Source organism: Rhinolophus sinicus, linkage group LG04 (genome assembly GCF_036562045.2).
Source record: "Rhinolophus sinicus isolate RSC01 linkage group LG04, ASM3656204v1, whole genome shotgun sequence".
NCBI lineage: Eukaryota > Metazoa > Chordata > Mammalia > Chiroptera > Rhinolophidae > Rhinolophus > Rhinolophus sinicus.
In genome coordinates, this window is record NC_133754.1 from 155,604,950 (window position 1) to 155,617,739 (window position 12,790).

The 12,790-nt window shown below is 39.3% G+C and overlaps 3 protein-coding genes and 1 long non-coding RNA gene across 6 annotated transcripts in view; 2 read left to right on the forward strand and 2 right to left on the reverse strand.

Annotated features, from left to right (window-relative positions):
• RIGI (RNA sensor RIG-I) overlaps positions 1–10,322 on the reverse strand; it is a 56,682-nt gene extending 46,360 nt beyond the window's left edge. Inside the window, exon 1 of the mRNA XM_074330626.1 lies at positions 10,183–10,322. The gene's annotated coding sequence lies outside the window, so the exon portion shown is untranslated. The remainder of the gene's footprint in view (positions 1–10,182) is intronic.
• TOPORS (TOP1 binding arginine/serine rich protein, E3 ubiquitin ligase) lies at positions 1,385–12,064 on the reverse strand. Of its 2 annotated transcripts, XM_019734056.2 has the most exons (3): positions 11,925–12,064; positions 10,183–10,377; positions 1,385–4,941 (listed from the first exon to the last, which is right to left on the reverse strand). In XM_019734056.2, the coding sequence occupies exons 1-3, from the start codon at positions 11,925–11,927 to the stop codon at positions 2,011–2,013; spliced, it is 3,129 nt and encodes a 1,042-aa protein (XP_019589615.2). In that variant the 5' UTR covers positions 11,928–12,064; the 3' UTR covers positions 1,385–2,010. The 2 variants fall into 2 exon arrangements, with proteins under 2 accessions (XP_019589615.2, XP_074186726.1); XM_074330625.1 differs by lacking the exon at positions 11,925–12,064 and having other exon boundaries at positions 10,183–10,894.
• LOC109448596 (uncharacterized) lies at positions 2,891–7,705 on the forward strand. The gene is made up of 2 exons (XR_002137552.2): positions 2,891–3,021; positions 7,567–7,705. It is a non-coding gene; the product is annotated as an uncharacterized LOC109448596 (long non-coding RNA).
• On the forward strand, positions 11,760–12,513 carry SMIM27 (small integral membrane protein 27). 2 transcript variants are annotated; one of them, XM_074330627.1, is made up of 2 exons: positions 11,760–11,970; positions 12,316–12,513. In XM_074330627.1, exons 1-2 carry the CDS (start codon positions 11,926–11,928, stop codon positions 12,436–12,438), a joined length of 168 nt encoding a protein of 55 aa, XP_074186728.1. In that variant the 5' UTR covers positions 11,760–11,925; the 3' UTR covers positions 12,439–12,513. The 2 variants fall into 2 exon arrangements, 1 of the variants encoding a protein (XP_074186728.1); XR_012495826.1 differs by lacking the exon at positions 11,760–11,970 and adding an exon at positions 12,015–12,142.
• Positions 12,514–12,790: the final 277 nt, after the last annotated feature.

Consider the following 12,790-nt stretch of genomic DNA (forward strand, 5'->3'; position numbering starts at 1 on the left):
GTTGGTAGATGACTCAAGTGAGAGATGAGAGCACAGACAAGAACAGTGGCATTGGAGAGTGTAAGAGGTGAATTGCTTGAGGTATACTTTAGAGGTAGGATTGAGTAAGTGGCACTAGAAAGAGGGAAAAAAACATCAAAGCTATATTCCAGGTTATCTGGTTTGAGCAACTGCGAACATGAAATGGAGAAGACAGGTTTAGAGGTTATCACATTCTAGTGTGAGAGACAAGGAAAATAGATATTAGGTAATAATAAGCGGAGAAAAAATGAAGCAGGATAAGCAAATAAAGAATAATGGGGAGTGCTGATATTAGATGAGTTGATCAGGGAAGACCTAAACGAAGTGAGAGAGCATGCCATTTGGGTGAAGAAAATTCTACTCAAAAGGAAGAGAAAGTGCCAAGGCCCAAAGGCAGGAGTGAACTGAGTCTGCAAAAGAACAGGAGGTGAGCAAGGTTGCTGGAGTGGAGTGGTCTGGGGAAAGAGAGGAGACAGGTGACCACAGCAGTTGCTGTAAGGCCTGACAGACCAAGATAAGGACTTTGGTTTTGATCCTAAATATGATGGGGAACCATTGCAGGATTTTGAGAGGGGGAATAACATGGTTTCATGTTTTTAAAGGATCACTGTGGATGACCTGAGGACAGCAAACTGCGGGGGTGGTAGGCCAAGGGTGGAAGCAAAGTAACTAGGTAAGAAGCAACAGTACTAGTCCACGGGAGAGATGATGGCATCTTAGATTAGGATCAAAGCAGGGGGAGTGGTGAAATTACAGGATATTAGATTGTATGCTTTTATAGTAAATTATACTTTCTGTCCAGAGGACTTATAGTGTTATATATATGTATACACGTACACACACACACACTCACGGGCAGGGAGCATATCTGTCTGCTTTGTTCTATCACTAAATCCCCAAGAACTTAGTACAGAACCTGCCACACAGCTGGCATTCTGATTTCTGTTGAATAATGAATAAATATGGTAGCAAGGCAAATTGTAGGCTAAATTTAGATTTAATCCAAATTCTGCTGTTCACTGGCAATCCTTCATCAGGTTATAGATGTAGAACAATTTTTATCATCTCTAAAACAGGATAAAACATAAACAGCCACTTTGTGTAAAAGAACTACCAATATAGAAGTCTGGCAAGGGTTTTTTCATTTGTATTTAGTTATCTAAATGCTACATAACTCATTTTTCTAAATATAGAAAGCAAATAATATATACTTCATAATCAGATTAAAGAACTAAATCATTAAAACTGTAAAGTTAAATGCAGCTCACCTGAAGTTTGTATTTATGACATAAGTATATCCTTAATTTTCACTAAAATAACGCACTTAAAGAATATATCAATACTGCATAGGAAAATGTATGGATTCTTGTTTTAAAATGTTACTGTTTTATTTTTTATTTTGTTGAATATACATTTGTTTTACTGGCAGTCCAGATAAACAAGTATATAAAGGAAATATTTAAACTTTTCTTTTGGCAGACATTAAGATAAACTGTGCAGATTAAAATGCCTCAATTTAACCTGAAGAAATGGTTTTGAATCATACAAATTTTTAAGAAGAAAAATAAAGACTGTCCAAAGGGATTCTCCTAGTTTATAACATATTTCCAGAATAACTCTCAAAAAAAAAATTCAAAAATACTCCTTGACTACTTTAAAAATATGTCAATACCATATGGCTTTATGAAATAACTTCTAAAATTTATAATTTTTATTTAAAAAGGATCCAAGTTTTAAATAAACTGCTAGCAATATCATTTGTGGTTTTTTTTTCACTTAAAAGTGCATATCTCTGAGGGTGGGACATACATACTTTTTCAACAAATAATTTTTACAAATTTTTAACACACACAAAAAAATCACTTAAAATATTTTTAAGGGGGAAAAGAGTTTTCACCAAAAGTCATCTTTAAATAGACTGAAGTAGATGACGTTGTTCTTTTTTCCTTTTTATACCAGCAAAATTCTCAGTGAGATGCTTTGGCAATTTTAAGACATATCATGGTCTCTAACAAGAGACACTGACAATGATGTCTGTGGAGATGGCAACTGCCTTGATGGCTCAGTTTGAACAGAGAGATTAGTAGGCTGGTTCTCCAAATCAGAGGCAAAGGTGCTCTCTTCTCTTACATCAAGAATCTGTTCAATTGACGCTGCCTGGAGTGACATATTATCTACAGTTTTGTGAGCATTATTTAAGTTGTTATTAAGTGTGGTAATATCACACTCTTTGTCCAGGACACCAAGTTCATCTTCTATTGTAACTATATCTTCAGTTTCAAATGTTTCTAAAGGAGCCAAAAACTCATTTTGCAGACGGTCTTGAGGACCACTATTGTCACATTCGGTACCCTCCTTTACTTCAGAATCCTTATCACTGTCACTGTCAATGGTAATTACAATTGGGGAACGTGAAGCATTATCTCCATGGTGTTTCTTATGCTTCTTCTTATGCTTCTTCTTTTTCTTTTTATGATGTCTAGTTGTATCTGTAGCTTTCCCTTCATAAACTATCTCTACACTTAGGCTCCGAGCCCTCCTTTTTCTCCTCTTGTATTTTGTTTCTCTGTCTGATGATCGGCTATCTGAAAAGCTATCAGTCTCATTTTTGTAGTTTCCATCCAATTTTGATGAAGACTTTTGGTAATGACCTTCCTTTACTTTAGAAGCAAATTCACGAGATGGTTGAGCCATTTCGCTCGTACCCTCCAAATGCCGTGTTTTGTATTTTCGTTTCCCTCCAGGCTTTTCATTTCTTACCCGGTCAGGCCCTGTAGATGCAGTCTTCGATCTGTTACTAGATAGACTCCTTGACCTATGCCTTTCATAGTAGTAATACTTCCTTTCACTGTGATTATTTTTTTTCCTAGCATTTGTTCTTTCAGAAAAGGACTGAATTCTAAATTCTGGACTTGAAGATTGTCTGGAATAATGAGCTCTGGATAGAGTCCTCCTCCTGTAAGATGATTCGTAGCCATCCCTATCCTTGTTTCTACTATAGTAAGTATACTCCCACTTATATCTGCTTCCATAATTATTTCTTAAATAATAACGATCTCTAGTTCTGCTCCGTGATCTTCTTTTACCATGATCACTGCTACGAGACCTTGATCTGCTTGTGCTTTCACTACTTAGAGACAGAGTTTGGCTTCTTCTAGACCAACTACTATCTCTAGTTCTTGATCTTTTTTTGTCTCTTCTACCTCTAGGTCTGCTACTCTCCCTGCTTCTGGATCGTTTTCTTTTCATTCTTTTCTTCCCATGATGCTTTCTACGATTCTTCTGATCATGCCCACTTCTACTCTGGGAACGTGAATCAGAACTTCTCGATCTTCCCCTCCTTCTGTGTCTATGGTTATATGGGGAATATACTCTGTCTCCTCTGACAGATGAGCTCAGGTCTCTGGGAGAGGACAATGATGTAGATCGTTTCTCTTCCTTCTTTGATTTGATTCTTGTACCAGGATCGCAATGATCTTTATTTACTTGCTCATCCTTTCCAAGGACAGAGCGTGGAGATGAACATCTACTAACATCACTATCACCAGAACTGTAAGACTGTTCTTGTTCTTGTGTCTTCGCTGTCTCCATTTTCTCATAAGAACCTAACTCCTCAGAATCGGAGGACAGTTCAACAAGTTCTGGGGTCCTCTCAGCTAGTGGTTTAACAAACCCAACAATGAAACAATTATCCGAAGAAGAATCACTGTCATTATTTAGGTCCTCATTGGTTTGTACTCCTTGTATCTGAGACGTGGCTCTTCCCGTTACAAGTTCTTCATCTGAACTGTCAGAAGTATTTAAAAGGGAAGACATGGCAGCGTGTACCTGCTCTGAGCTTGAATAAGATGGCCCTGGAGTTTCATCATCCCATGGTGCCTGACTAACAGTGGCTACATTAATATCCAGCTCTTGGGTCTCAGCTTCATCTGGAGATATTGTTATGACTGAAGAATCAGAATGGCTACCTTCTTCATAGGAAGGAGCAGGGCAATCATAATTAGCATGCTGGTCAAAGGCTGCCATGTTAAAAGGAGATCGAGCAAAACTGATAAATTCATGTATAAAATGCTCAGTCCGATTAAGTAAAAATGGCCTTAAATCAGATACAAATGCCTGACTCTCCAAGTCATATCGAGTAACATTACTCATGATGATGTGCTGCACTATATTCACTAAAGATCCATGAGCTCCAAAAAGAACTGTAAGTTCACGTTTTAACCAGGGGACTAATCTATGAAGACAAGCTGGATTTCTACGGAAAAATTCAGCTGAAATATCCCTGTAGCGACCACCATCTTCAATATTTCTAACACGAGTACCAGCACGATAGAGAGTTCGCCTAAAATTAATAATATCCTGTTCTTGAATTTTCCGCAAAGATCTTTCATCTGCAGTAGTTGGCCTCCTTGGAATCTGTCTCATAAATTGAGGAATTTCACCATCTCTAGGTCTTGCTGAAATACCTAATCCTTCAAATAGTACCCCACTATCTGGTGGAGTTGTTGTTCTTCTATTCATCGTACTACTGGGTGAATAAACAGAAGCACTTCGGTCTCTGGTCATAGTTGTACGATAGCGGAACCTTCGAACATCAGGTGTGACAAAAGAACCATTATATGAAGGCCTGAGGACGTACTCCTTGAAGTCATCTTCTGCCCTCACAGAATGGAAGATAGAATCAAAGGGCTGTTTACACAGTGGACATTCAGCTTTGTTTTTAGACCACTCCTGTACACAGCGAAAACAGAACTTGTGTAAACAGCGATCTAAATAAGACACATTATCAAACCTATCCAAGCATATAGGACACTTAGAATCAGGAGATGCATCAGCTGGTACTGTCTGTTGCAATTTGCTAGTGCCAGCTTTAGGTGAAAAGTTGTCCATTTTAAATTCCTTAGCGGCTGATGCCATTATCTGTAAAAGGGAAAAAATTACATCAGTAACCTGACAGAAATGACTAAACCTGAAAAAATTGCAAATAATGACTCTGAAACATACTTAGGTGAACACAGTTGAGTAGCTCATTATCTTTGTAATATAAAGAGGCAGTGCAGCATAGTAACATAGTAAGCACAAGCTCTAAAGTAAAATTTCCTTTGTTTGAATCCTGGTTCCATACTAGCAGTGTAATTGTGCACTAGTTACCACCTCTATGCTTCAATTTCATCTGTAGGTCACTGCCTCACAGGCCTCGTGAAGATGTAAAAAGCCCTTAGAAAAGGTGCCTGGTACATAGTAAGCTCTCAAATATTATATAACATTCTGTTATTCTTAAAAAAAAATAACGAGAAATACTTGATACATAAAAGAAAGTACAAAAGAAAATATACCAAGTGCCCATGTATCCACCACTCAGATTTAGCAACTAACACTTTCTCATGGTTATTCCAGATTTTTGAAAATGTCACTTATCTTCCCCTCCTATCTCTCTCCAGAAAACAAAAACTAAAAATATTACACTCCTCAGTTGGTGTTATTTCTATCTATGGTTTTATATCTTTCATACATATGCCCCAAACAATATAGACTACTGATTTATCTTATTTGTGTTAAGTACTGTATGTGTAACTTTAAACAGCTTTAGTAATAACTTTGTATGTTGACAGGTGGTTGCTAGACTTATCGTGGTGGTAACATAGTAAGTGACCACATAGTGCGCAATCACTATGTTATACACCTGAAACTAATATAGTATTGTATGTCAACTATAACTAAAAAAGAAGCTTTAGGGCGGCCGGTTTGCTCAGTTGGTTAGAGCGCAATGCTCATTTGTACTCATAACACGGGTTGCTGGTTCAGTTCCCACATGGGCCAGCGAGCTGCGCCCTCCACAACTAGATTGAAAACAACGACATGACTTGGAGCTGATGGGTCCTGGAAAAACACACTGTTCCCCAATATTTCCCAATTTTTTTTTAAAAAAATTTAAACTTAAAAAAAAAAAAAAGATGCTTTAGTGAGATAATTTGCCTACCAAAAAAGTGAAGCTGCTAAAACCAATTCTGTGGGGTTTATTTGTTTTTTCCCAATTTTGTGGTTTTTAGTGAAAGATTCTTTCACAAAAACATATTTTTGGCGAAAATTAAATTAAGTATGAAATGTAAAAGCACTCAAGGACAGTACCTGGCTCATAGCAAATGCTCACTAAATATTAGTTGCTGTTATCAGGACTAAACTACTACTATTATTACATTATTATATTCAGTTCATCACTGATTCCTTTCAGCACCCTTAAAAAAACCTTTTATAGCCTTCTTATTTAATCCAAAGTCAGCTACAAAGCATCTTGAATCATGCTTTTGGTCCCTTTCCCTGATCACTAAAATCTTAAAGATTAGTTTTGTTTACTTTGAATTTATCAGTTTATATTGGCCCATAACTCAAAAAATGAACTTGCCAGAGCTGAAATCTAGTTTGCATTACATTTTGTCCTTGTTATCTTATACAATCCTTCTTTAGTTGCATTCTACACTAATCGTGTTTTTCTGGGCCTATTATTCATCTTTCTCTACCTCCTCTATCTCAGATAGTCCTATCACTAGTGAACCACTGTCAAGTTAGTCAAATAATAGAACTGTAATTTTCTAAATAATAGACTCATTTGCCATACCAAGCTCTAAGAAAAACAAACCCACAACAAAAATCTGAAACTGCAAAATATTAAGTATTTCATCACAGATTTCAAATTAAACTTGCTCATCTAGGGTATCTTAACTTTCTCAGAGCCATAATTTAATAGGAAACCAACTGATGCTGAACAAGTTTCTTCAAGGGTCCAAAAATTTCTAGTCTTCTATTTTCTAGAGTGAAAATGCAAAAATCATCACTGTCCTTAAAGAGAATAGTATGGGGGAAAATATAAATATAAATATATATATATATATATATATATATATATATATCACTTTTCTGTTAATATATTTAAACTCTGAAACCTTAATATTGAATAAATTTATCAGCATTTCTTCCTACTTCTAATATTTTTTATTCTTTTACTCAGAAAAAAGAGAAATAACCCTAAAAATAAAAACCTTTAGGATTAAGAGACATTTTGTATGTAATAGGGGAAGCAGTAAAGAAAGGGGACTGGAGAGGTTATCAGAAGATCTGGATTGAAGACCAGGTATTACCTACGAGTAAAACTAACTCTGTAGACTGGTGAAATCCACATTAGCTCAGGACTTAGTTTGCCCCTCTATATAATAAAGGGATTATTAGACTTTAAAAGACTGGTGAAATTTTAAGTTAATACATTTTATCTTAAGTTATTTCTTTGGAATACAAAGTTTAGTGTTTATTAACTAACCATTTCCAGTTCACATAAAAATTACAACCCAGAATGAATATATTAAAGAAAATTATTAGGTAGTAAATTTGAAGTTCAAATAAAACAAAATCTCAACTAAGTATGATTTTTATATCTTAGTCTTCCCTTTCCTAGTTTTGTAAGCCTGTTAACCACTTTGACAGCACAAATCCATCCATAGTAGGTAAAAAGAACAAATTAATTAATTAGAATTGTTTTGTATTTCTACACAGGAATAGCTTTGGCTACAAAGAATGGTATTCATCGGAAACACCAAACAATGTCAATGAATGTAAATCATCAAATTGGGAATTTACTCCTTCAAAATCATCACTCAACAGTACTAAAATTAAAATATCTGTTAAGATTCAAGTGAAGTAAAATTACCATATGACCCAGCAATTCCACATCTATCCAAGAGAAATGAAGACACATGTCCACACAAAAACTTGTAAGTGAATATTCATAGCATCATTTGTCCTAAAAGTTCAAAAGTAGAAATAACCCAAATGACCATCAGCTGGGGAGGATAAATGTGGTATATCCATACAATGGAATATTTGGCAATACAAAGGAATGCAGTATAGATACACGCTACAACATGGATGAACCTTTTCACTATGCTAAATGAAAAAAAAAAATCAGTCACAAAATACCACATGTTGTATGATGCCATTTATAAGAAATGTCCAGAATAGGCAAATCTATAGGTGGAAAGTGTATTAGTGGTAGCTAGGAGAGAAGGGGAGGGATTATAAGGTTTCTTTCTAGGGTGATGAAAATGTTCAATTTGATCATAGTTGCACTCTGTAAATATACTAAAAAAACCAAAAACACATTGGATTATATATATACTTTATAGGTGAACTTTATGGATGAAATGTAGTTATATCTCAATAAAGCTATTTAAAAAATAAAGCATAGAACAGGGATGGCTAGAAACAGATTAAGATTTGTAGGTTTGTAGGAGGGGTTCTGGGTTTAGGTAGCAAAGGTGGACCTGATGGTAAATTTAGATTGGGGTTCTAGATGAAGTTTGTGATAAATGTTTCTCCACGCTAGCACTCGAGGAATTAGGACTTCAAATTCATTTCCCTATAGGGGAGAAAAATAATCAGTTCTTCTGATTCCATTTCCTTAACTGTCTCCAAAATTCTAAATAAAGTTTACCAACTGATTAAGCCAAACCTTCCCTTCCCCAAATCTTCAACTCTGTTAGCTTTAACAAGGATAAGAACCCTTCGTGCCATATTTTGAGGGTATTTCAGATAATCATTAAGCATACATATCTAAAAAACCAGGATAAAGAATCAGGAGGCTGAAGTCCAAATTAGACCATAGACTGCATAAAAACTGCACAGTGATATAAACAAAGGAGGAATACTCTGAAGAGTTAAATATTTTATAAAGCCAGACTGCCTATAAAAGTCACGTTCTATGGCATTCCTTAAATTATCACTGAATACAAAATTAAACCACTAGCTGATTATATTTGGAGAAATGATGTTAATTCTAATGCAGAGTCAGGGCGGAGAACCAAAACCACTTAATAGCTGTGCGATCTGGAGGAAGTTATTTAATTTCTCAAAACCTTAAATTTTGTAATTTTAAAATGGGTTATGTAATAGTACCCACCTGAAAAGGTGGTTGTGTAAAGGGATATATTCCATGTAAACACTTAGGATAATGCATTTCAAACAGTAAGAATGGAATACTGTTTCCTATGTTATGTAAAAATAAACTTATTTCTGGTCATTTCCATCACCCATAAGTGGTTATAAAGGCCCAGAAAGATGACAATCTATAACAACTAATCTTCATAATTAATATAATTATTGTACTTAATACATCTAGGCAAAATGGCAAAAAAGGGTTCACAGGTGGATAAACTAGAAATACACCTCCAAATATTAAAAATAATCTGGGTTCTACCTCTTGTGTCCTTAATGAAATCACTCTGAACTGCAATGCAATAAATTCCAAAAGATCATATAGAAGTTTTAGGATCTATTGATCAGATCCTATAAAATTTAATTCCAATTCCAGCAATAAAAAAGAATTGCTTGGGAACCATTCCCCTCTAAAGTCACTTATTTCAGACAAGCGAGATTATTTTGACTGACTATAGCTTTGCATGTCACTGACTAATTAAAAACCCCCAACCCTCATCACTATTAACTGACAGCTCTTTGTTAATTTACCTTAATCTTGAAATTACCTACCAAAAAGTCTATTCATTTTCCTCCTAAATCACTATTTGCTCATGTCAGTCTAGGCATCTGCAGCCCACCAGGAAAGCTGCACTAACTCGCTGGATGAATAAATCACGGCAGGTGAGCCCAGCACACAATGTTTAGCACTGCGCAGACAACTCCAACAGTCACGGTGACAGTCCCTTCCTTAGGCCGAAAACTGCCACCGGCCAGGATCTAAGACAATCACCACGTGCATTACATAATCACAACGAACTAAAATACTGTTATTCCCATTATACAGACAGGATCAGAGAGATTAGAGGGCCCATTCAAGGTCACACCTCTGACAGTGCAGGTGCCACCATTCAGACTCGAATGTTTTGTGTTGAGTTTTTTCCCCTGAGACCAAGCCCTTTCCAGTACACCGCTAGGCTCGCGCCCCTCGGGAGCGCTCCTTGGAAACGTAGCCCTCCCCCGCCCACCGGCACAAATCCACAGGTGCGCCGCAGGTGCCGTCCGCCCGCCGGGACCCCTGCCCCACTGAGGCCCGGACGGCCTCTCAGCTCCCTCGTCGCTGGGCCTCGCTCCAGACGGCAGCTCCAGCTGGCCCAGCCCTTCCGACCCCCGCGCCCCATTGTTCCCGATCTCACTCACCTCGGAGGATGCCGTCGCAGGCCGAGCTGGGGCGCTCGTGGCAAGCTCCCGGCGGCCCAGGAAGCTAGGTCGGTGACGACAGGATCCGCGAAGGCGTACCCGGCGACTTCTCCGCCGGCCCTCAGGAGCGGGAGCAGGCGGGGGCGCTTCACCCTCCTCGCGAGACAGCGGAGACCCCGGCGGCTGCTGCGACCCCTGTGACGTAAAGCGTTCATCACCAGTGGCAGCTTGGGGGCGGCGGTAGAGGCAAAACCCACCCCGCGGGCCCCGGCGCGTCAAAACACAACACCCACCAACGTAACGCATGCGCAGTGGAAGGACGCCGGCAGGGAAGGAGGGGCCTACGCGCTCGGCCAGAGCCCGGGTCCTTCCCCCAACGCCCACACCCAGGAATCAGAGCGACGTGACCCCTCAGAGGCAGAAGTCACTATCCTCACCGTCATGATTCTTGTTCTTACTAATCTCTGAGGGTTACAGGGGCACTAACTTAATGCCCCCTCCTCACTTACCTGGAAAACACGATAACCAACTCGGCCTCATTTAAACCCCACCAAACTCTGCGAGAAGTTACTAAAATTATCTCTAGTATATAAAAGAACCGAGTTACATGGAGGTGAAGTGACTTTACTTCCGATTGCACAGCTAGGTAATATCACCGGGATTCGAATGGAATCCAAAGCCAGAGCCCAACCAGTACCCTACAGTCTTGAGAGAGAGATCTACTCCAGTCTGAGGATAAACAGGGATTACCTGAGAACAGAGCCTTGAAATCTTCCCAAAACAAGAACGTTTTTCTCTCAAAAGACTGCTTTCCCCCTTCCCCACGCCCCGAAATCAGGATTAAACCCTGTTTAGATGATATTATGAGATGTCCAGAGAAAGAACGTCTGGGCCTAAAGCGGCCCGTTGCCCCATTCTACCCTCTGGCCTCAAATATGAGCGTCCCAAACATTCTCAAGTTGAACTTGGTACAACCTGCCAAGTGCCAAACCGCCGTCCTTTGGCTTAATATTTGATACGTGCTGCCGTTCTGGGCACAGAATATAAACGCTCAACAAACACTTGCTGATTGGCAGGTACATTATGACAGTTAACGGTGCCACGTTATCCTCAGAAGTTATTTACATCAACAAGCCATTGCGTTCGGAAAGACTTGTTTCTTGAAGAAGGGTTCAATTAACGGATTCCCACAATGATTCGTCACTGTTAATATAAAATTGAGTAGTATGCTTGTTTACATCAAAAATGAATATACGAACCTCTATCAATATAATGTCGGAACAGACTTAAGAAACGTTAATTCTTCCAGCGTTAGATGCCGGTGCAGTATTTAAAATATAGATTAGTTTTTCAAATAAACTTTAAATGCACACGACGGTATAATGTCCTGCATTAACATTTACTGCAACGGAAAGACCAATTGACGAGATACGCTTACCTAAGTGGCAAAAAAAAGTAATTTAAAAACACATTTTCTCGTTTATCCCATCCCCTCCCTGAAAGGCGGGCTAGGCCCCCGATCACGTGAGTCCGCCCCCAGCTCCGGGCGGAAGAGGCCGGCCATGCCGGTGGGAAACGCTCCTGGAGGCGAGTGGGCGGGCGTTTGTGCCCGGCTGAAAGATGGCCGTTGTGGCCGCCGCCACCGCCGCCGCCGCCGCCGCCGCCCGGCAACTGCCGCCCGGGAGGTTACTCTAGGGCCTGCAGGTTCTGCCCGTTCCCGCGGACTGCCGTTGCCTCCTTACCATGAAGCCAGTGAGTCGCCGCACCCTGGACTGGATTTATTCAGTGGTAGGTCCCGGGTCTGGCGAGGCCCCGCAGTGTCCACTCTCTAGGCCCGCAGGCGAAGCCCCCCTATTCCACTCAGCGCCCAGAAACTCCAAAATCCATTCCTGAATTAAGCATTTCACTCCCTCACCTCGACTCCGCCTCTTCCTGGAGGATACGCTCTTCCGCTGCTTACGTAAGGACAGCTGGGTGTACGTGCCTTGGAATCCCATTTATTCTTTTGTCACTGTAATTTCCGCCTTAGCAACGTGCATGGCAACCTACGGGGGGCGGGGAGGAGGTACCACTCACATTAGAATGAATTTTTTTGCGTTTACTCCTTCTTGCATTTTTTTTTTTTTTTTTTAGTTGCTCCTCGCGATAGTATTACTCTCCTGGGGATACGTCCTCTATGCATCAACAGTAGCCGCTCGACGACAGCTAAGGAAGGCGTACCCAGACAAAATCTTCGGGATGAATGAAAATTTGTAATTCCTCTAGATTTTATTCTATGCAAATACTTCTCTGGCATGTGTCTAGATTTAAAGTAAAATCCATAATACAGTTTCCAATTTTATTTTTTCATACAGTCCTTTATAATAACCGCTCTAATATGCTAATTTTTCAAATATTTAGGTTTGTCTTTTACATTCTTATATAACAAAGCAACCTAGATCCGACAGCCTTTGAGTATCAGATCATAGATGGGACAACATGCTTTTCAACTTAAGAGTTTCTAAAATACGTTTTAAATGCCCCAGAAAACCACCTTTAAAACAAAAGTGTGTGGTATTTCTATTCTTATATTTATTGCAACATTTCATTCTGTTGCATACCTACACAC

What these genes read in the sequence shown, in the direction of transcription:
- TOPORS (XM_074330625.1), bottom strand. Translation starts at nt 10,488, where the DNA reads ATGCGTTACGTTGGTGGGTGTTGTGTTTTGACGCGCCGGGGCCCGCGG. An exon ending in CTGCGACGGCATCCTCCGAG is followed by an intron (nt 4,942 to 10,182) that starts GTGAGTGAGATC and finishes TCCCTTTTACAG; the next exon opens with ATAATGGCATCAGCCGCTAA.
- SMIM27 (XM_074330627.1), top strand. Translation starts at nt 11,926, where the DNA reads ATGAAGCCAGTGAGTCGCCGCACCCTGGACTGGATTTATTCAGTG. An exon ending in TGGACTGGATTTATTCAGTG is followed by an intron (nt 11,971 to 12,315) that starts GTAGGTCCCGGG and finishes TTTTTTTTTTAG; the next exon opens with TTGCTCCTCGCGATAGTATT.